General features: G+C 43.3%; 1 protein-coding gene across 1 annotated transcript in view; it reads right to left on the minus strand.

The window, feature by feature from the left end:
- Positions 1-258: 258 nt before the first annotated feature.
- Positions 259-23,155, minus strand: part of TMEM135 (transmembrane protein 135) — a 163,296-nt gene continuing 140,399 nt past the window's right edge. Inside the window, exons 9-15 of the mRNA XM_081197412.1 lie at positions 22,205-22,274; positions 10,598-10,765; positions 6,780-6,843; positions 6,004-6,080; positions 4,299-4,397; positions 3,110-3,177; positions 259-1,436 (exon numbers count right to left, since the gene is read on the minus strand). Coding sequence (XP_081053538.1) covers positions 1,301-1,436; positions 3,110-3,177; positions 4,299-4,397; positions 6,004-6,080; positions 6,780-6,843; positions 10,598-10,765; positions 22,205-22,274 — 682 coding nt within the window. The 3' untranslated portion in view covers positions 259-1,300. The remainder of the gene's footprint in view (positions 1,437-3,109; positions 3,178-4,298; positions 4,398-6,003; positions 6,081-6,779; positions 6,844-10,597; positions 10,766-22,204; positions 22,275-23,155) is intronic.

Raw genomic sequence — 23,155 nt, forward strand, 5'->3', positions numbered from 1 at the left:
GAAGCACAGACATTTCAGCTTCTGACAAATCAGACAACTCTAGGTACCATGTCTTTTCCATCCAAAGGCTCGGGAGATCCTTCACTGCAGCCCGCACCCAACTGAACTGATCACAGAAATGGAATCTGGACATCCAAGGTTCCACAGGGATCAGACAGGGAAGGAGGGGCAGTGGATTTTGAGCAATGACCAGCTTGCCCTAAATTTAACATACTTGTAATATGGCTCTTGTATATCGGCTACCCTTTTTTTTAAAAAAAAAAAAGAACAAAATCTGTAGAAGCAAACAGCATCAATGTTCTCAAAAAAAATTAATCTGTTTTGCTTCACCTTTCAAAACTTTGGGGTTTTGACTCCTTTGGAAGGCCACTGGATTACTGACATAGTACGGAGGCTTACAAAAATCAAGTCAATTCCATATTCAAGGGCACAATCATCTTCTTAAGTCTCTTGTATATAGGTTTTCAATTTTTTGCTCTTCAAACCATCTAGTATATCTTGTGAGGCTCAGCTCAAAACCTGAAGAACAATACTACATTCCATTCTGTGGTGGTCTTGTCCTTTCTAGTTATTCATACACGTATCTGAAGAACTACATTACTCAGGCCTAAATGCCCACTATATCTTTTTTTTAATCTCTCAGTAGCTTTCGAGGTATGCAATTCGACTTAAGGGAAGAGGCTGGGGGGGGGGGGGCTTTTTCAAAGCCAAAGCTGGATATAAACAGTACAGTCATAAATATGGTACTAGACATTGGCTCTTTAAACATTTTCCAGTAACAATGTTTTTTTTTAACCACCTATCTGAAACAGAGAAAACATTCCCCACTAAAATCTGACTTTGAAAATAAAATTTATAGAATTCTGATATTATATCTCCAATGTCCCTTTCATTTTCTAAATGTAAAAATGTCGTTATTAAGTTATCTACCGGAATGAATTAGAATGAATTGTTTTCAAAATGGTGTTATTTTTATTTTAAGTACATTCACGTACTTTAGACCCACCCCCCGATCTTTTTTTGATATATTAATCCATTGATATATAATTCTGTCAAAAATCTACCAGGTTGCGTCAACCAGCCACAGTGATCCAGAGACACTTTCTACTAAGGGAGCGGCAGAATTAAAAGCCGCATCTCGCTACGGTGCTTTAGCAACGCTTTGATTGGTAAGATAACGCAACTCACTGAAACAATACTGAAGTGGAACACAAGCCCTCTTCGGTCTATTTGACTGTTAAAGTTAATTTAACTTCTCAGCACAAACATCAGCCAGACTTCGTCCCAGGCTAACGTCTCACTACCAAGATCGCTCAACAGGCCTCTCTGGTGGAGCCACTGTATATCTTGGGTCAAGCGCAGGTACGAAGTCCTTGAAATGCATAGATGCTTCAGTACCAAATACATCCAAAACTTTCCTGTTCATGACAGCAAACCTAGAAAATACAAGGCGAGAGTTTAGCACACGGCATCACTTGGGAGCATAAGGCAACTCTGATTCTGAATGAAACTCGGTTCCTGCAAAGCATTCGCTGCTGAAATAAGTCATGAAAACTCCCGGAATTGTGGCTGCCAAAATATCTATCTATATATCTATATATCAATATATCTATCTGATAAAGGTAAAGGGTAAAGGGACCCCTGACCATTAGGTCCAGTTGTGGCCGACTCTGGGGTTGCAGCGCTCATCTCGCTTTATTGGCCGAGGGAGCCGGCGTACAGCTTCCAGGTCATGTGGCCAGCATGACTAAGCCGCTTCTGGTGAACCAGAACAGCACACGGAAAAGCCGTTTACCTTCCCGCCAGAGCAGTACCTATTTATCTACTTGCACTTTGACGTTCTTTTGAACTGCTAGGTTGGAAGGAGCAGGACCAAGCAATGGGAGCTCACCCTGTCGCGGGGATTCAAACCACCAACCTTCTGATCAGCAAGTCCTAGGCTCTGTGGTTTAACCCACAGTGCCACCCGCGTCCCTTATCTATCTGATAGGCCAAACTAAAAACTCCCCCATACTAGATACACGGGCCAAAAAGCAACTTTTATTTGCTTTATAAAGGCTTTTGAGTGTTTACAAGAACTCCAATGTCTTAAATGGTTCAAATGATGGACTAATGGTTCAAATGATGGATTAATGGACTAATCTCTGGTGGCCAGAGAAATTTTGGATATTGTCTCTTCTGAGGACTAACGTAGCAAAATCTTTTGCAGACTGAGAATATATTCACAACAACCCCTTTTTGTGTGGCTCACTACTCTGTCAGTTATAGCGTGCAATGTGGTGCACACTAATGTGTCCTGTGTCAAACGAATCCCTTTCTTTCTCCTCTTCTCCAATCTGAAGCTCCTCCTTTTAGCTAAAGGAAGTGTGGCAGTGTGATACCTTAGCAAGTGTTAAGTCCAATACATTAACAATTACAGTGTTCCTGGGTAGCTTGAGATATCTCCTTCCCTGTTTGCCTTTCTGCTCTTTTTATTTATCTCCATTTTTAACTTATGTCTGTGTTCAGATAAGCTACCCACCCTGTCCCTTCCTTTTAATTTAAAACTTGGGGCATTGCACGCAAACTGCATTCTACCCTGATCACTGCAAATCAAAGAGCGAAGCCTGTCAGATATGACATGATTTTCAATTGGTTGCTTTAGCGTTATGGTGTATTTGTGTAAGCAATTGACTGTTTTTTAAAAAAGAAGTCAGAATGGAAATTATCTTCTAGAAGCGCCAATGCAGATGGCCCTTTTAAGTTAGAATAAACACACAACCACAGACATGTATGCATTTTTACACTCCACATATCACAGGATCTGTGATGGTGTGCAAATGCAAATATCCATTCTTAAACCTGAATTAAGAAACATTGTTGGTAATAGACATGGAAATGAAACCTTGCGATACAAGCAGAAACCAGGGGAATTCAAAGGGAATGGTGCTTTCCTGACCGCAACCATCCTATATTTTTAATATACAGCCAGTGAGATACTTTGGGGTGGTTGTTCTTTCTGATGGCCTCACTTAGCAGACTATCGATCTTTCTCCCAAGAAAGAGTACCAAACTTCTCATAGAACTGCAATCTCCAACTGCTCTATTAAAATCACTGCTGGTTACTTACCTTCCCCTTGTTAGCCGTAATAGAAATTTCCAATAAGAAGGTCTCAAGTTTTGAACTTCCATCACGGCCTACAACAACAAAATCTGAATTTAACCATATTCTTATTCTTATTACCGTATTTTTCGCCCTGTAGGACGCACGTTTTCCCCTCCAAAAATGAAGGGGAAATGTGTGTGCGTCCTATGGGGTGAATACAGGCTTTTGCTGAAGCCTGGAGAGTGAGAGGGGTCGGCGCGCACCGACCGCTCTTGCTCTCCAGGCTTCAGGAAGCTCCGTGCCGGGCTCCCAAGGGTTGCGCAGAGCTGTCTGTGCTCCGGGGCTCAGCGCAGCTCCGTGCAACCCTCCGGAGCCCGGCGCCAAGCCGCGCCGGGCTCCTGAGGGTTCCGCGGAGCTGCCTGCGCTCCCGGGCGCGCAGCCAGAGCGATGCCGAAGCTGCACTCAGCTTCAGCATCGCTCTGGCTCCCGTTCTGGGGGCTGGGGTCGGGGGAAGCTCGGGCTTCCCCCGCCCCAGCCCCGTGCCTGCACAGGGGGGAAATAATTTTTTCCCTTTTATTTCCCCCTCCAAAAAAATCTAGGTGCGTCCTATAATAATAATAATAAATTTTATTTATATCCCGCCCTCCCCAGCCGAAGCCGGGCTCAGGGCAGATAACAACAATAAAACAGTACAAAAGTATGGGCCAGAGCGTCCAACAGGGCGAAAAATACAGTATTCTTATTTCAATTTATATACCACCCTTTATCAAAAGATCCCAGGGTAGTGTACAACACTAAGAACACATTTTACGGAGCCTCCATAATAAAAAAATGTAATAAAGACATAATAAAAAACATAACAACAGACAGCGTAATAATAAAATAATCATAAAAACATTCCCACCAACCACAACTTTAATGTCACACAAAGGAAGGGATGGGTTTAAGTCTAATGGCTGCTCAAGTCAGCAGACAGCTGCGGCTTGATGTTCCGGGAACACACACTCTTCCCCTGAAAGGCTCAGCAAGTCTTCTTGTCTAACAGCATAAAAAAAGCTCTGGCAATCTTGCTATTGGGAAACACAGGAAGGAGGCTACCGACCTTTGTACACGGGGTCAAACTGTCTCCTTGCTTCTAAATATTTTTACTCAACTGTGGTTCATTGATTTAGACACACATCAAGCAGCTTCCAACTAAAGATTGAACACTTACTGCCTGGAAGCAGATGGCTGTGGACACAGCGTAGATGATACTGTCGGCATGGGGAAAATAAGGGACCTTTCCGGCTTCGATGCCTTTGAAATACATGGCCTGTTAAATGAAAGAAACACAGAGCAAAGTATTCTTACAAAGGCAAGAGATGCACTGGGGCCGAGAGTGGCCACTGCTTCCACTTTATGCCTTCCTGCTCCAAGAATGCCAGGTGTCGAAGGAAAAAAGGACCAATTTCTGCGAGGCAAAGTGGGAAAGCGAAGAAGGAAGGAGAAGGGAGGAGCTAAGAGAGTAGCTTCCGGTTTGAATTCTTCATTTCATATTTTTTTTTGCAAACTTGCAATGTTGCCTATTGTCCGCCAGGTGGCGCCAAACCTAAATCCCAATCTGGCCTAAGGTTTTACAGAGTCTCCAGAATGCTGGGGAAAATGTTCAAATTCTGGGACAAGGAAACATGTACCTAAATGATTTTGCATAGCTTACAATGCATCTCTTTCTAGCATGGAACTGAGTGAGGAAGAGGGGAACTGTACTAAGACGACACAATCAGTTGCAGGAGTGGGAATAAATTCTAGGAATGATATGGGGCAGTACTTACATGTTTGCAGTTTTGCTACTTACTGTATTTTTCCGTGTATAAGACTATGTTTCCCCCCAATTTTTTTAAGTTTAAAATCGGGGGTCGTCTTCTAAACGGAATGTTTAAAATATTTATTTCTTAATTTGGGGCTCAAAAAATAGGGGTCGTCTTATACATGGAGTGTCTTATAAACGGAAAAATACGGGTATTTCTAGTGTAAACAGCTGCCTAACATCATATTGCATTAGAGGATATTTTAGGTCCAAGCAATATAACTCCCTCCTATTCTTTCTTTCTCTTTCTTTCCTTCCTTCCTTCCTTCCTTAGAGCAGTAACTAATCAGCCCTCTAAAAGCTACTTGAAATGGCATGCTCTTTCGAAGCATTTTTGATTTTGCTTTTAAAGAAAACAATGGAAGCTTATTTTTATCCACACCATTTCTCCTCCTAAGCAACACGTCCCTCTTAGGTCAGATAGTTTTTGGCCGCCATGATGTGGCAATTCATGCAGAGATTCTGCTTTCACCAGCGTCCTAGTGCCCTGGGGTAAACTCCGGAGAGAATAAGCAGCCGCCGTGTGGTGCAATATTACATAGCTAGTCTGGAACCAGTAGACCTCATCATTTAGTGAAGTGAAAAGATACAAAAGGGAAAAGCCCAACAGATGCATGAAATGCTATCCTTCCAAGCTGATTCCTGGTGTTATTTCGATCAGAGCTGCTTTTCCTCAAGGGAAAAATTAACATGTGGAAGCAACCTTTTAGCTTTCCATACAAGATATACCAGCTCAGCAACACAGCAAGCATACAAACATCTTTGCACTCAGGTTGCTGTTCTCAAAGAAGCATCCTGCACCTGCTGGTCTGTGCCTTTTCCATTATTATTATTATTATTATTATTATTATTATTATTATTATTATTATTATTATTATTATTATTATTCTATGTGGGATATCCTTGTTCTGTTGCCCAACCACACAGAGCTCCGCCTTCCTAAAACGAAAATATGCAGGTCAGATGTGGGTGTAACAGACCCACTGACTCCAAACCACTACAAAGGAGTAGATGTGCTCAGAATTTTCTTCCTTCCGGTTGTTTTACACACACAAAGCCACAATATGCTTACCTCTACCAGTTTGGAAGCCAGGTACATGGATATAGTAGTACTTTTGTAGAACATCATTGACATTCCTGCCAAGGATCCTGGATGAACAAGAAACAAATTGGTCACATTTTTTACCATGTACTACATGAAATTCTGTAGCAACAATGATCCAAATACAGTGGTACCTCGGGTTCCATACGCTTCAGGTTACATACGCCTCAGGTTACAGACTCCGCTAACCCAGAAATAGTGCTTCAGGTTAAGAACTTTGCTTCAGGATGAGAACAGAAATTGTGCTCCGGCAGCGCTGTAGCAGCAGGAGGCCCCATTAGTAAAAGTGGTGCTTCAGGTTAAGAACAGTTTCAGGTTAAGTACGGACCTCCGGAACGAATTAAGTACTTAACCCGAGGTACCACTGTAAGGGATAACAGAGCTTAGGAGTCCAGCAAGATCAGACCAGAGACCAACGCAGTCCACAATCAAAATTCACACCGTGGCCAAGAAGATGACTTTGGATGCCCAAAGGCAGGGCTAAGGGTTTTTTTCTTTGCTGACAGAAGCTGGACGTATTGCAAACATTCTGTCCCTGACACCGTTCATGGCCAATTCTTACAACATCTCGGGAACTGAGCTGATCTTCCTCACTGCTCCCATCCCAAAATCGACAAAACCGTATGAAACAAGGAAGCAGAGGACTCAGGTTGCAAACCAGCATCTCTCTAGCGGGTAGGCAAATACATGGCAAGTTCTAGCCCTGGGCAAGTGGGCCACTGCCATGGAGAAACATGGAGGTATACCTGCAATAAGTGCATGCAGCTCATCGTCCAGGTTCCGTACCCAGCGCAGGAAGCAGCTTGTACCCTGTGTTTTGAGGATAATCACATCAACCTTGTTAGAGCTATAATCTAGTAACAAAGCACTCAATTATATCTTAAAAATTTAATCAAGTCAACTTAAACCCTCTGATTACAGCTCTGGCTCTTGATGAAGACTTAGTAGCTGCTCAGCATGATGATTTATAAAGTAATCTCAACATGGTATTTGGAGATAGACGAGAAGGTCAGTCAGAAACAAGGACAAAGCCTCAGCCAAATCTGAAATTGTTCATATATACACAGCCTCTTTGTTTTTCAAAATATCATTTCCTTCCTTTCTATACATTTCACCCAAACTGCTCCTCACCTGAGTCAATATACTACTTGGCTGCTTGAAAACTGCCAATATGAAGGAAGTGCTTCCAGACATTCTTTTTTTAAAAAAAAAAAAATTATTGGGTTTTCCGCTTTTATAAAAACAATACAGACACAAAAATAACACAAGACAGAAACATGTATAAATTCAGCAGATCCTCGTTTCATAACCTTGTTCCCTGACTTCCCCCCACCCCCCCTCGTGCATCCCAATTCCCAAGATTATATCGGCAAGTTGGTATTTCTCCTCTTAACCATCTTATTCATTTTATTACCTCTTTTCTAATTAAAAAAAATGATTTTCCTAAGTTGGACTTAAGTTCTCTTCCATCGATTTTTCATTTTATCTTAATTAAAAGTCATATTAACCAAACCTAAAAGTCTTAAGAGTTTTTAAGAATCTCCTCTTCCCTCCCTCCCATCCCCGGTTTTTGTCCCTTCCCAATAAAAATCCAAAGTCAAGATTCTCAGCCTGGGTTCCTCACGTCCGAGGCTTTCAAGTCTCTTTCAGTCCCTCTCCGCCGGTCTTGTTGGTAGTCCTTTATGTCAGTCGTCGAGTCTGGAAAAAGATCTTTCACCATCAAAGTATATTCTCTTCCCACAAGGAGATTTGAAAGCAACTGCTGGAGAATTTCCACAAAGCCTGTATCTTCAAAATCAAAGTCCAAACGGAGGCCCCAATCATATTTCTTTATTTTAAGTTCCTGTATTCCATATTGTCCCAGAACCTCCTCCTCCTTCTTCTGCATCTTTCGCAGACTTGTGGTAGATATGTTCCCAGAGTCTCCTTGCTTGTGTTCCACAGATGTGAGCTTTTGGTTGTTGCTTCCCAAGGTTACTTTCTCTTTTTCTTGTTTAGTCTCTTCCACCTCTGTAGACATTGTTTCCCATTCAGCTGTGGATTCTTTCTCATTCAGGTCCTCAATACAAACAGCAGAGTTGCCTGTTCCCAAGGTCATAGTCATAAGTTGTTTATTCATGGCTAAGCTCTGCTCTTGTAAGATCCCCACCAATTGAAACATCCTTTCGATTTCCACTAGTAACTTTCCATCCACAGCCATTGTATCCATTGTAGTTTCACAGAATTCCCCCTAGGGGGAATCTGGTTACTTATTAGTCTTTTCTCCAACAGTCCTTTAACTTATTATTATTACTTTGTTTCCAACGGTTTTGGCTCAATTATAACTCGTCTTAATCCAGAGGGATCTTAGATAGTGATTTTTCCACTTTAAACTGCCCGTTTGGCAGCTTTGACAGCTGTCAAACTCCGCAGCTCTTACACAGGCACAAAGGCAGGACGTTCCCGAGCCCGGGAGGGGGGGTTGTTTAAAACAAAAAGAGGGTCTCCAAAACTCCACTCTCCAGCACAAAATTTCCTTTAGCTAAATCTTGAAAGTTAGTGTCCTTTTTAACTCACCCCACCAAGGGTAGGCTCTCCAGCTTAGCTCTTATGTCGTTGCTTAGATCGTCTGCAAGGGGGGGGGGTGCGGACTTCCTTTTAGCACACCCCCCGGTCGTCTCCAATTCAGGGTAAAAATTTTAAAGTCCCAATCCGTCTTACTCACGGGTAATTCTTTCAGTCCAGATTTTCAAGGAAGAAAGTCAGCGCTCTCTGGTCATGGCTCGCGGCTTCGCTCCACCGAGGTAGCGGTTGACTCTCAGTGCCACGCCACCCCCGTATCCTCTCCGCAGCCTTTAAAAAGGCTCTTCGTGGATCAGGGGGGGCGCTTAAGGCACCCGCCGAGTCTTCAGTCCGCAGGCTTCCGCGCCTGCGGTTTTTAAGGGTCCCCGTGTCGCCGGCGCGGCAAAGACCCGTCCTCAGTAGAGCCGATTCCCTCCGCAGCTCGGAGGGAATCCGCCATTTCCAGATCGCGTCAACCCGGAAGTCCGTGCTTCCAGACATTCGGCACATTATTTGGAATGGGGTGGTAAGAATTCTGGAGTGTACTGCTTCGGGGGGGGGGTCATATTAATGCTAGTGGAAAAAGCTCTCTGCATGTAGTAAACTGGTGCTTCAAGGAAAGAGACTCCTCTCTCTGATGTGCTACCTTCATATACGCAGGGAGCTATTTATATGGGAGAGCATTAAAAAGTAAGAAATCCCCTGCCTTGCAATCTACAGTCTTGAAGAGTACAATTCAGAATTCTGCCACCAGCCCTTTAAAGTCCTAGAAGGTATACAAGAGAGTCTAGAGCAAAAGGCTTTCTAGAGGAAAAGTTCCAAAGTGCATTGTATTGGCAAAACCTATTTGGTGTTTCGCAACTTTCTGACTAGTTGCAGGACCTAGCAGAGTACATGCAGAATCCACGGAAGTGATTGGCAACTTGGCTGCAGACAGGATAGACGAAGCAGGAACCAGGAACTTTTAGTTAGGTGTTTATTATATACAGTGGACTATTTACAGGAACAGAACACAGATCTTATGCTAGCTCTCTCTGACACGACTCACAACTCCTACACTGACACACAGAACTCTGAACCTCTGAACTCACACATTCCAGTTAGTAGGCCATTAATTATCACTCCCTTGAGTGAGCTTGACCAATCAGGGAGCTGTCTCCATGTCTGTGTTATCACCAGGCAGACTTACTCCTTCAGATTGCCTTCTGGCTGTCTGCCAAACCTTAAGTGACTCTGTGTACTGCACGTACACAGTTTCCCAACACATTGGCTTTAAAAAGAGTGAGCATACAGGTAAACCTGAAAGTTTGCTTGGCTATAGCGTCATTTATATATAGCCTCGAGTGGTGTGGTTGCTCTCAGGGAGTCAAGTGGGTTGCTCAAGAGTAGAACGATGCGATCTGCCATAATCAAATGAGTAGAATATCAGTATAGAACCTGGAGCAGTGTTGGAGAAATCATGAAGGCAGAAACCACACCTCTCCAAGCAGTAGGTGAATGTTGCACTAATAAATGAAGACTTCTGTCTTGCAAACAAGATATGTGTCACGCCTTTCAGACTCCCAGTTCATTGATGCATTCTAAAACTGCTCATCACATTGACTGCCTCACCTCTTTTCAAGCTAAGCTTGCTTCCTTTTTGTTTGTTTTTTCCCTTTTAAGTTACAAAACAATGTCGCCATGCAGTGGTTACAAAATTCCTCCATGGTCAAGGAAACAGAAATCAAGGGGATTCTCCCCACTTGCGACCAAACGAGCCAATATTCTACTAACGCTCAATAGAAATGCTCCCCATTTAGTAAAAAAAAAAAAACACACCCCACAATTCAACTTGCTGATTAGTGCCCTCAATGCAATTTATTTTTTAAAGAAAAAAGATGGTCCACATGCGTATGTGGTAGGTTATGTGGCTCAGTCCCTAGAATGATACAGATGCTCGTTAAATATTTCTGCTGCTGCAAAAGAGCAACTTTAGGATAATTAAATTCCAACTTTTTAACTTTTCAGCACTTTAGAAACTTACTTTGTATATACTGACAAATGACCCCAGAAAAGCCCCAAGCTGGAAATTTTCTTTGTTGTAGAGGAGTGAGAGCAGCCGGGAAGGTTTTGTAAACAGATGCCGGAATGCTGACGGGATCCGAAGGCAACACTGGATCAAGTAACCAACGCTAAACATCCGAATGAAGCCCTAGAGAAGATATTAAGAACGTGACATTTAGAGAGAGGGAGGCAGAGCAAATGAAAGAAAAACAGCCGTGTCAGGAACTTCACAGATAAATCTCACTTATAAAACAAAACCTTGGGAAGGTATGCTGTGCAAACATTCACAGAAACATAACCTTGGAACTTACAATCAAAAGGTCCATCTAGTTTCTTCCTTTTTTTCCATTCCCAAGGGTTTTAGAGTGTAAAATTTCTCCCTATGGGTAGTATTCAAAGTTGTGCTCAGAGTAGACCCATTAGAAGTAAGGAACCCAACATGGCCATGTTCATTAATTTCAGTGGATCTACTCTGAGTGAAATTTAACTGAATACCAACCATAGCTTATTACATTTTTACCCAACCCTTCATCCAAGGAGCTTGGGGGGTCACCTTCATTTTCATATAAACCCTGTAGGGAAGGCTAGGCTGAGGGATGGTAAACGGCGAAAGTCACGGGTTCAACCTCCAAACGGGGCCACCTGAATATTCCTGCCCCGCTGGGGGTTGGACTAGATGACCCTCACGGCCCCTTCCAACTCTACAATTCAACGATTCCGTATCTGAAGGGCACCCAGTGACCTCTGTGGCTGCATCTACCCTGTGCCAGACCAACAAATCAATCATTATGCCCCACTGGCTCTCTGTAGACATTCAACCACCTGCTCCAGGAGGACTGAGCCTGATTCTCTGCCCAACCCAAAATTCTCTGTGTCGAGTGGGCCCTTAGACCAAGGGTAGACCACCCACTCCTTTGTGCATTCCCTTTGGTGTAACATGGCAGCTGTTCGCGTCTTGTGTCAGCCGATGGCCCTTGAAAGACTGACAACAACCATAACAACGCAGGGCAAGAAATAGAGAATTACTCCACTACGGTCTCCTCCAACGTCGTAGCGACAGTAGGAGTATCTGAGGCATGGAAGCTTGCTGGGGAGGGGGTGGGGACTTATTGACACTTCTGATTTTCCAGTGCTACCTGCATCTGCAATAAACATGAGCCACAGTTCAGTGAAGAAGGCAGGTGAAGGGCATAACACCTGCTTGTTCCAACAGCTATTTCCAGGCTAGGAGATTCAGCTGCAGAATGGGAGTCACGACATCGGAGCTTATTTTTTCTAGAAAAATAGGTGCTCGTCGTGAAGTTACAATAAGTGCCACACTTTTTAACAACAAAGAAGAGGTGCTGGTGCTGCGTACCTTTGAGCACTCCTTGGGGAAAAACAACACTGTGCCAGAGATCTTTGGGAAAGGCAGGGGGCAGGAACCTTTTTCAGAATGAGGGCCGCATGCTCATCTTGGCAACCTTTGTGGGGGGGGGCACATGTCTCTAGTGGGGGGGCAGAGGTAAAGGCAGGCGGAGCAATGAATGTATTTCCCCCCAGCTTTGTGCAGTAGAATAGTTTTCTACCCACACCCCTTCTCTATCCTCAAACCAGACAAGCAAGAGGCATTATCAGAGTTCAAAAACACATCCCAGCCATGCAAAAATACTCAAGGAGAGAGGGAACTAGGGCTGGTGAGGGGCAGTGTTCAAAATTCCCTGGGTGCCAGGCGTATCCTGCCACTGGTGCAGATCCAATTGCAACTATGTGGAGATTTCCGAGCGCCAGGTTGGCAGCTGACACCTCCTTTGAGTCAGCTGACTCCTGCAGAGCCAAAGACGAGCGTCTTGTGCTTCTGTGCTGCCGTGTGACTCATGGACCCCTTGCTGGGCATCTTAGTCCTCCATCATCACATCAAGCAAAGTAAGTGTAGGGCTGAGTACAGATCTATTGCGCTGCAGCCTTTCCATAGGTCACCCTAATGGAACTCGCAGGCCACAGTTTGAAGATTTCCAGTTAATACCATTTCCACTGTGTGTGTGTTTCTCCTCCTTGCATACTGGGGCAAGTGAACGGCTGTAAGAGCAGGCTACAGTCAAGCAATGTAGCTGAGATAATAGAATCATAGAATTTCATCATTGGAAGGGATCACGAGGGTCATCTAGTCCAACCCCCTGGCAAACAGACATACTGTTGTGGTGCCAGCAGGGCCAGATTTAGATTTGATGAGGCCCTAAGCTACTGAAGGTAATGGGGCCCTTTATATGTCCAGCTGTCCTCTGTCAACAACAAATTGTTGCTGTTTTTTGTGTTGAATATATGCTATATGGTACTTTATGGACCTAGTAGGTATCTAAAGCCATTTGCACATAACAAAACATGTATTTTATCAAAGTAATTGTTGAACTTATATTTTGGAAATGTACATCCAGGTTTTTTCCTTTAGTTTTTTTTTGGGGGGGGGGCAAGAGAGTGGAGCCCTAAGCTATATCTTGTTTAGTTTATAAGTAAATCCAGCATCTCACCCATATACACCTTTGCCCTGCCCTGGTTAACTCTTCTTTGTTTCATTATTTTTGGAATATATTCCATGCCACATCAAAAACTTCAGTTAGTAGCTTGAGTCTGAATACTGCAAATGAATAAGCTCACATGTCTCCCTCCCTTCTTTATTCACTTAATTTGAAGGCAGGCTCCCCACAAAAAGTTCAGGAATGTTAACTTAATGGAGAAAAGAAACACTCAGGTGTGCAATATATTTATTTTTCTCCTTAAATTCATGCCAATGGTACAGAAAAGGAAACAATGAGATGGGGAAAGCCTTATGCCTTGCGCTCAAACATCTGGAAGACTGTGGGAACTCTGAAAACAAAGATCTTCCTGAAAACACAAGCACTGGACAGCTATATTCAATCTCCAGCGTATTCAATTCCTGGGTTCTTTCAACCACTCTGCAAGGTGTCTTGCGAAGCATGCGCTAAAGCAAAAGGAAATCCATGTACTGAACCGTTAAAGCTGCTCAGCCAATGTTAACAATATGTGGTTTGTTTCCATGTGCAGTCGACCTTCAGCGTGTATTAGTATAGAAGCTAAGAACATGGGGGGGGGGGGAATCCTGCTGAATCAGACCAAGGCCCCATCTAGTCCGGCTTCTCAACAGCGGCCTGCCAGAAAGTTCTGCAAAGCCCACAGGCAAGAGCGGGAAGGTTGCTTGTCCTCAGCATCCAGAATTAAGAACACTCAAATGCCAACCATCATGGCAAATAGCAACTGAGAGTCACACCCTCCATGGATTTGTCTATCCTCCCTTGCAAGGCACCACCACGTATTAGGAGTGGATTCCCTGCGTTAATTACATATTGAGTAATCTCTCCTAAATGTACTGCCAGTTAATTTTAGACCAGCCTCTGGGTGCAGTGGGAAGGCAGGACGAGGGCTAATAAATGAGTCTGAATCCTGGCAAGATAGAAGCTATGTGGGTGAATGGTTCTTGGATCCAGAAAGCAAGTCAGTTGCCTGCCCTGGATGGGGCTGCACTCTCCCAGAAGGAGCAGGTGTATATTCTGGGTGTGCTCTGGGAACCAGCTCCATCACTGGAGGCATACTTATTTGAAAGCATTCCCACAGCAAAGTCTTCCAGCTGACACATCGGAGAGCAGGCTAACCCACTGTGATACAATTGAGACAAGGGCTGCATCATAGCTCACCCTCCTCCCAAAGAAATTTGAACTTAGTGCTGGCAGGCACACCACCTTCTGAGCACAATTTTAGTTGGGACAACTCTGTTTCGCAATAAACTGCAGCCATGCAGGTTGAGAGCTTGTGAATGGGGGCTCAAATACAACAAAATCAATTTTATTGTGTTCGATATTGTGCCAATAGCTATAATTCTAATTCATGCATCAAATGAAAGATTTCACAGGTGCAGAAAGTCTACCGTGAGATAAAAGAGAAGAATAATTTTAACCAACTTTTATGGCCCGATATGCCCTCTCTGCTAAGGATTACTCTGTGAAACAGGTTTTCGAAAAATGATTAAATGCTTCAAACACCTCTTCCATGTATACTCTTGCAAATATCACCACGCAGATGAATCCTGTTCAACAGACATATTTTAAAAAGCCTGACTCCATTTCTCACACTGAAACTCAGTACTAGGTAAATATTCAAAACGGAGAATAACAAATCAGATTGCTGCAGGTGCAACACATTCATAAATGAGGCTGGGGTGACTTACTGCTTACTCGTTTTATTGGCTAATTTTCTCCTATGTATCTTGCTCCCCTAGCCAACCTATAAACTCATGGCAATTTCAGTACAGGTTGTAGTCATAACAATGATGATATCAGCATGGGTCATGAGATCTAAACATTGCCTGTTTCTTATTCGGCACCAACTTTTCTACATGTATGGTTGCTCTTTTTCTCTTTCATCCAAGGTTTATTCCTTGTTCCCTTTCTTAACCTTTACAAAACAGGCTCTTGCAATACTCCATTTGTTCCACAAGTTAAGCTTCCATACAGATTAATTGTATGTCACCTTACCAGCGGTTTGGTAGAGGGATAAGGTTACCTCTGAGTGCCACAGTGGTTACTAAACCAGTCTGAGAATGCTCACAGCTTGTCCCGCGAATTATTCTCACCACGGAGATCAACATCCCCTTAGTACAATTCCCACCCACCTCTTCCTGCAAAACTGACTTTGTGCGTTGGAGCCATTACGTAAAAGCGCCCTTGCCTCCAACCATTGTTTGCCATTATTATCATTGTTATTGTTATTTTACTGGAGGGGGAAGGAAATTTGCTACATCTTTGCCCTTGTTCACGCGGCAAATTCAGCGTAAACAGAGATGGGTCAGTGGGAAACTTGTGATGGAACTTCTGTTTCCTATCACAAAAGGAACACACAGACCAGCCCTCCATCTTCTTTGAGGCTCTTTATAAACATTCAAAGTTACTTGCACACCAGTAAAATGTCAAGAGGGAAGCAAAGATAAACCTCTGTATCACAGGTAGCCCTCCAGAGGTTTTGGGTTACAGCTGCCATCACACTTGACCATTGGCCATGCTAGCTTGGGCTGGAAGGCACCACAATGAATACCCCTGCTATATATTCATTTTTTAATTATTATTCCCTGAGTGAACATCCCACTTCTCTAGACTAGGCTCTTGAAATGTCTAATGTGCAATAACTGGCTGTGTCGTCTGTTGTTCCAAGACTGATTAATTTTAAGTACTGGCCACTTTTTGAATTGGGAAAATTTATTTGTTAAGTGCATTTTGTCCAGGGGAGACATATGGACATAGGAAGAGCCCTGAAAGAGCAGAGCAAAGGTCCATCTAGTTCAGTGTTTCCCAACGTTTTTTGGGCAAAGGCACACTTGTTTGATGAAAAAAATCTCGAGGCACACCACCATTACAGCCCCGTGACGTCAGCGCACAGCGTCACGCCGGGAGGGACGCACGAAAGTGTAAGTTTCAATTTTTTCCCCTCCCCCTTGCCGGGGAACCTCCAAGCTTTGGGGGTGGGGGGGGGAGGAGGCAGCAAAGCGAGGCAGGAAGGAGAGCGCGGCTTGGCTGGGTGAGCTTTGGCAGGAGCAGGGAATGAGAGCCGCGAGGCGGGCGCTGCGGACGGAGGCGCTGCCCGCCGAGCTCGCAGGCAGCCAGGCAGGGAGACGGCGAGAGCCCCGCGCTGGGCGGCCTCTCCTCGCCGCCGCCGCCGCCCCGCCTCTCGCCGCCCGACTCGCCCGCCTCCCTCCAGGCAACATCTCGCGGCACACCAGGCAACATCTCGCGGCACACTAGTGTGCCGCGGAACAGTGGTTGGGAAACACTGATCTAGTTCATTAACAGTGACCAACCAGAGGCCTATGGAGAGCCCTCAAGCTGGAATTAACCACAGCAGCACTATCTCCACTTTTCCTGTGGCCAATTGTGCCCACTTTGTGAAAAAACCAGACAAAACCAATACACAAGCAGGTATGACGATAGGAAGACAAGCTGTTTGGCAGGAAAGGAACGTCTAACAAATAGGTCAAGCCATTGGCAGCCATCCTTCCCAGCCACAACCCTTTCATAATGAAAATTACAAATCCACGTATGTTCTTTCTTAGAAGACAGCTCCTGCTGATTTTGTCCAGAGACATCCTTAGGAAAAGCTCGACAATACTGATGGCTCTCTCAAAAACCTCAAAGCACATGTACCGAGCTCAGAATAAATGATCAAAATAGCAGGATTTTGCTTCTGTTTAAGTGATATAAAACATGATCACATGAAACCGAGGCCCGGCAACAATGTTCAAAAGTGTTTGTTCCACTTTAGTCTGGCCCGGCTTCTGTAATGTAATACCAAGGACCTTCTACAACTTCAAAATCGAGCTGGACAAGCCTACGGAGCAGATTACAGAGGTTTCTCTTCTACAGTCCCAGCTGCAAATCATAGGCTAAGCAGGAACCTAAGTATAGACAACATCAGGCATGGACAACATCAATGCTGGTATAACAATTAAAAGAAACCTGGCTAGGAGGAAAGGGGTATTTGTTTTCTAAAAGAAAGGAGGCACAAGTTGTCTTTAGGCCGGTTGCTCTATATTCCTTAACCAAGATCAAACAATTGACAGGATAATGACTTTACCAGCTACCAAAAGGGATGAGAAACTCGAGAGAAATCAGATGCAGTTTGCTGTATCACATGGAAAAGAAAGGCTATTCAGTTTCCACTTTACCTGGAAATTTGAATCCTGCACCAGCAAACTACCATTCAAGTTAATAGGTAGTTCACCTAAACAGATAAATGTCTGCTCAACTTGCTTGCTGAACATTTGGCACTGACTTCTTAGGAAACCGATGTCTACTACTTCTGTTACTACTAGCGAGGGAGGCTCCTTTCTATTTTAAATATATCATTTAAGAAAAAATCTCGTTGATATATTTATAGTGCTGATTGCTGTGTGAATATCATTTTACTGGCTCAGTGTATAAGAATTTTGGGTGCGATTAAATGGGCCAGTGAGCATTGATAGCTATGACGGCGGTCATTACTTGAAATATGCATGTACAGTGAAATTGAAACCAGCTAAGACTCTTCAAGTGGAAGACTTTATGTCTTGTGCAGGACTTGAGTCAATGCACAGATTTATAAGTAACTCAAACCATCAACAGCCTCTCTTATTGATTGTCTCCCCTGACAACCAAGAATGTTTAATGAATAATTTAAAAAAGAGATCAACCGCTTACAGGTTTTTATGATCAAGTAGTATGCAGATGGTTAAATAAATAATTAGAAATAAAAATCTGAAGGTAATCGGCTTTTCCCTATATAACTGGGAACAACAGAATTAAGTTTAAATCACCGCCACCCAGGGAAAACTTTAGAAAGCAGAAATTACACTTTTAAAATTTATTTAAAATATGTGTTTGCCCATGCTGGCCGGAGTTGATTGGGATTTTATACTAACACATCTGAGGGGCAATAGAATGGGTAGGCCTGGTCTAAAACATGGTGTAAAACTGAGGTCTTTAGTGCTGAGCTGACTAACCAGCCCATAAGGGACGTGGGTGGCACTGTGATCTAAACCACTGAGCCTCTTGGGCTTGCTAATCAGAAGGTCGGCAGTTCAAATCCCTGCGAGGGGGTGAGCTCCCGTTGTTCTGTCCCAGCTCCTGCCAACCTAGCAGTTCGAAAGCACGCCAGTGAAAGATAAATAAGTACCGCTGCGGCGGGAAGGTAAATGGTGTTTCTGTGTGCTCTGGTTTCCATCATAGTGTCTCATTGTGCCAGAAGCGGTTTAGTCATGCTGGCCACATGACATCAGAAAGCTGTCTGTGAACAAACGCCGGCTTTCTTGACCTGAAAGCGAGATGAGCGCCGCAACCCCATAGTTGGCTTTGACTGGGTGTAACCGTTCAGAGGTCCTTTACCTTTTACCAGCCCATATTCTCCACCGTAGCTGTGTGCCTGCTTATGTCTCAATTCTTAGTGTGGTAACCAAACACACAGAATGAAGTTTCATTCTGTCTGCGTGCCAAAGACGTGTCCATTAAATTTGCAATTTCTATCCCAGTTATCCTGCAAGTTTTGTTATATGTTGGATTACAGAACTGAAAGCTGTACTTATGTCTCTGTGGCAACCCAAATCTGTGCTTAAAACAGCGGCACTGGCTTGGGTCATGCTGCTAACCAGCTGGCTGCAATGCACTTCAGGACAGTGACAAATGGCAGCTGCGGAAAGCAGACCAGAGGCCGAGTCAAAATATGCAGACTGTCAAACTGCACCTTCTCTTTCACGTGCTGTTCTTCACACTTGTTGCCGGAGAGTCATAACAATTTACTACGAAAATCTGAAGGGGAGAAATATCATGGCCTATAAAACAGCAGACACTTCCCAAAAAGCTGCTTCGCCCCGTACACGTCGCTTCTCAAACGCAAAACCAAAATGCGCTGGAGTCCTACCAAAGGAAATGTGAGCAGGTGCTCCCACCTGCGCCAGTCTAACTGCAGCCAAAACAATCTCCCCGCACAGTTCACTCTTCCAAGGGAAAGAAAACCCAGACCGATCGTATTCTGGGAGAGGATAGTTCATATCAATGGACACGGACCGCCCTTCCTTCGTGCAACAACTGTGAACTTTCTCCCATTACCCTTAAAATACATTTGCAGGCTCGGAGAGTCCAAAAAAATCTACTCCAATGTGCCAGGGAGGCACAGCTGTATGAGGGCCGCCTCTGCCGAGAACAGCACATTCCTGGTACTTGAGTTGAGGGAACGGCTGCAAGTGCGATCTGTTACATGGTTCTGTGCGCAATTAAATCGGACGAGGCTCTCAGAGCCTCGCTTTTCACTCACTTTAGCAGCTTACCGCAGGAACGAAATGAACACCAGCGACGGTGGTTACCGCGTAAAGAGAAGCGGGCATCTACTGAAGAACCTTTTCAATGAGTCGGTTATGTAAAAGCCAGCGCAGAAGGCTTCACATACTGGAGCTTTGAGATCCACTTTGCCCGTTGCATCTCTCTTTTTTTAAATGCTTTTCTAAAAGAACACAAGGGTTGCCCTGCAGAATCACATGGAAAATCCTGCATTCTGTCTGCAACAGCAGCCAGCCAACTGACTCTGAGCACTTGTGAACAGAGCATGAAAGTGTGTTGTTTGTCCTCAGCGCCCGGCATTCAGTGCTATACTGCCTCCATACATAAATAGAGAGGTACCTCGGGTTAAGTACTTAATTCGTTCCGGAGGTCCGTCCTTAACCTGAAACTGTTCTTAACCTGAGGAACCACTTTAGCTAATGGGGCCTCTCGCTGCTGCCGCACCACCAGAGCACGATTTCTGTTCTCATCCTGAAGCAAAGTTCTTAACCTGAAGCACTATTTCTGGGTTAGCGGAGTCTGTAACCTGAAGCGTATGTAAACTGAAGCGTATGTAACCTGAGGTACCGCTGTATGTTATTCGTTTACTGTGGCTAGCAGCCATGGAAAGACCCATTCTCTGGGGGCGTATTTCTAAAGAACTGGGAAGATACAATGTGAAGCAACTCTTAGAACAAGTTTGGGGGGAAGGGGGGTGAAATATCACCAGGGGTCTGGAACTGGGGAGACTGGCAGTCCAGAAAGCCAGTCAGATGGGCAGGGCATAAATAACATCATCATCATCATCACCACCTTACTCTGCACCGAACCATCTGCCCTCTATCATTTATGAAGCTTGTGTGCCTGTTCCAACCACACTATAATAGTAATTAAAAACTATTGTTTTAATAAAGCAAGTCGTTCACATAAATGGAATAGACCATGAAAGGATAAAATGCACACTCTTGATGTTTCCTTGTAGATAATACAGCACAGACTCCAAAGAGGAACACTGCATTACCCAAAGAAGATACACTTTTCACACGATGTGCTCTCCCAACTCCCTTCTGCCCTGAACGCTGCAATTGATAGAAATCCAGAAACCACTACTACATTTTTCCATGTGTGCATGCATACACAAACAGGACCCAGAGCAGGAAAATGTCTCCGTAACCTTTTTGTGACTAGAGATGGATCACTCTTATTTCTGGTCTGTGTCAATTCTACCGTGTATGCTTATTTGTAAGTCTGTTCTGTCCATCTCCACATTAATTTGCAGATAGATTTTTTTAAAGTATGAAATTCATATTTTCAAAGGTGCATAAATATATAATTACATGTGCATTTTGTCACTAAATATGTATTTTGTGATGAAATACATATTTATGCATTCAAATACACATTTTGGTACTGATTACTTTATCTCGGTGCATGCACTTATAAAAGTAAAATATGAACTTTTATAAGGCATTTTGGTATATCTTTTGAGGCAAGAACTGTATTGCAAAATTTGAAGAAGTGCAAAATCAGAAGGAATGAAATTCACGGCATGTAATGCCTTGAAGGAAAATATTATGAAAATGATATATAGGTGGTACATGACCCCAGTCAAGCTTGCAAAAATATATCACCTGTCTGACAATAAATGTTGGAAATGTAAGGAGGCTGAAGGGACATTCTTTCACCTCTGGTGGACTTGTCCAAGAGTGAAGGCCTTCTGGGAAATGATCTATAATGAGTTAAAAAAGGTATTTAAATATACCTTTACTAAGAAACCAGAAGCCTTCCTCTAGGGCATTGTTGGCCAGAAAGTGTTAAAGAAAGATAGAACTTTTTTTATGTATGCGACTACAGCAGCAAGAATACTTATTGCAAAGCATTGGAAGACACAAGATTTGCCCACACTGGAAGAGTGGCAGACGCAATTGATGGACTATATGGAACTGGCCGAAATGACTGTCAGAATCTGAGATTTGGGTGAAGAAACAATGGAAGAGGATTGGAAAGAGTTTAAAGACTATCTACAAAAACAGTACAAGCTGTATGAATGTTAAAAAATTGCACGATCCAGAAAAATATGGTTCCAGTAACTTGACTATGAGACATAGAAAATTAAGTGATATGTAAGAAAAGATCGAAACTTAAAGAAATATTATGTTTAATCTAAGTTACAATTAATTAACAAAAATCACTTTAAGTCTAGAAATATAACATTTGAGAAGTACAAAATAAGGTATGAAACAAGGTAATAATTTGCTGGTATTTTTATTATAGAGAACGCAGGGTAAGGGAGATGTGAGGAAGTCCAGTTAGTTATATAAAAAATGTTATGAACAAAATCAGAAGGATAATTGTGCTCCAATCCTTATACAGTGGTACCTCGGGTTACAGACGCTTCAGGTTACAAACACTTCAGGTTACAGACTCCGCTAACCTAGAAATAGTACCTTGAGTTAAGAACTTTACTTCAGGATGAGAACAGAAATTGTGCAGCGGCAGCACGAGGCCCCTTAGCTAAAGTGGTACCTCAGGTTAAGAACAGTTTCAGGTTAAGAACGGACCTCCAGAATGAATTAAGTTCTTAACCCAAGGTACCACTGTATGAAGCTGGGAGGTACAAATTAGCTCAGTTTGCTAAAAATGTGGACCAATATTTTCTTTCCTGCATCCATATTTGTGACTTACATCAACTTTTTATATCTATATAATAGTTTTAAATAGTTTTCTAATGGTGAATTATGTTAATTTTTTCGACTCACTTTAACACAATACGAGATGCAATTATCTTCATAATGCTTACAGCATCTGTGCCTTGGCCCATGTTTGCATCTGGAAAATAAACACAAAAAACGGAGCCCTGCATCAATATTAACCACCAAGTTGCTTTTTGCATACCAAACACATAAATGATCTACTTCCACCCAAATGTGCAGAATGTTCTATAGCTACTTCTTCTTTTGTGCAGTGCAAAATAAATTCCTTTACAATGCTTATAAGTGTGAAGCAGAAAAGAATAAAGATTCTTAAAGATCCTGTACAAATAAAGGCAAGACCTTTGTTCTAGGGAGAGCTAACACAACTAAGAGATTGAATTGCGAACCAGGAAATCATCTTTGCAAATCTTTCCTTTCCCATGAATTCACTAGGTAGTCTCAGAACCACACTAAACATTACATTAAATGAATATTCACATGCATGGGATTTTAAAAATCATCATTATTATTATAAAAAGCCATGGAGGACATTGATCCAGACCAGGATCACGGGACAGGTGGAGAGGCATTTGATCCTGGCTTGATCATTTTACCCATTGCAATAGTTCCATTTAACGTAACAGCCCCCTACCCAAGTTGGAAGGAAGCTGCTGCCTGAACCTGGAACTTGTAGAAGAAACAGGATTTTGTGATCTCTGACTTATGCGCATTTTGCACAGAACAAAGTCAGAGGTGAGCCCCCACATCTTGTTCATCTTTACGACTTTGCCCATGTGCTCCATGATGCAACCAGGATTGTGGCAATTGGGCAGTGTGGGCTGCTGGCTGGAAGGCCACAGAAAGGGGGCACACAGATAATTGGAAGGTTGCCTATTCCTCTCTCTAGGCTTAGGGGAAAATTTGTACTCTGCAGCTCACAATACTTCACTTTTCATGAGCATTACTGCTATGTGGAAATTCTACTGTTGTGGATTTGAAAAAGATAAATGCTTTGGG

The sequence above is a fragment of the Podarcis bocagei genome (assembly GCF_964188305.1).
Source record: "Podarcis bocagei genome assembly, chromosome: 6".
NCBI lineage: Eukaryota > Metazoa > Chordata > Lepidosauria > Squamata > Lacertidae > Podarcis > Podarcis bocagei.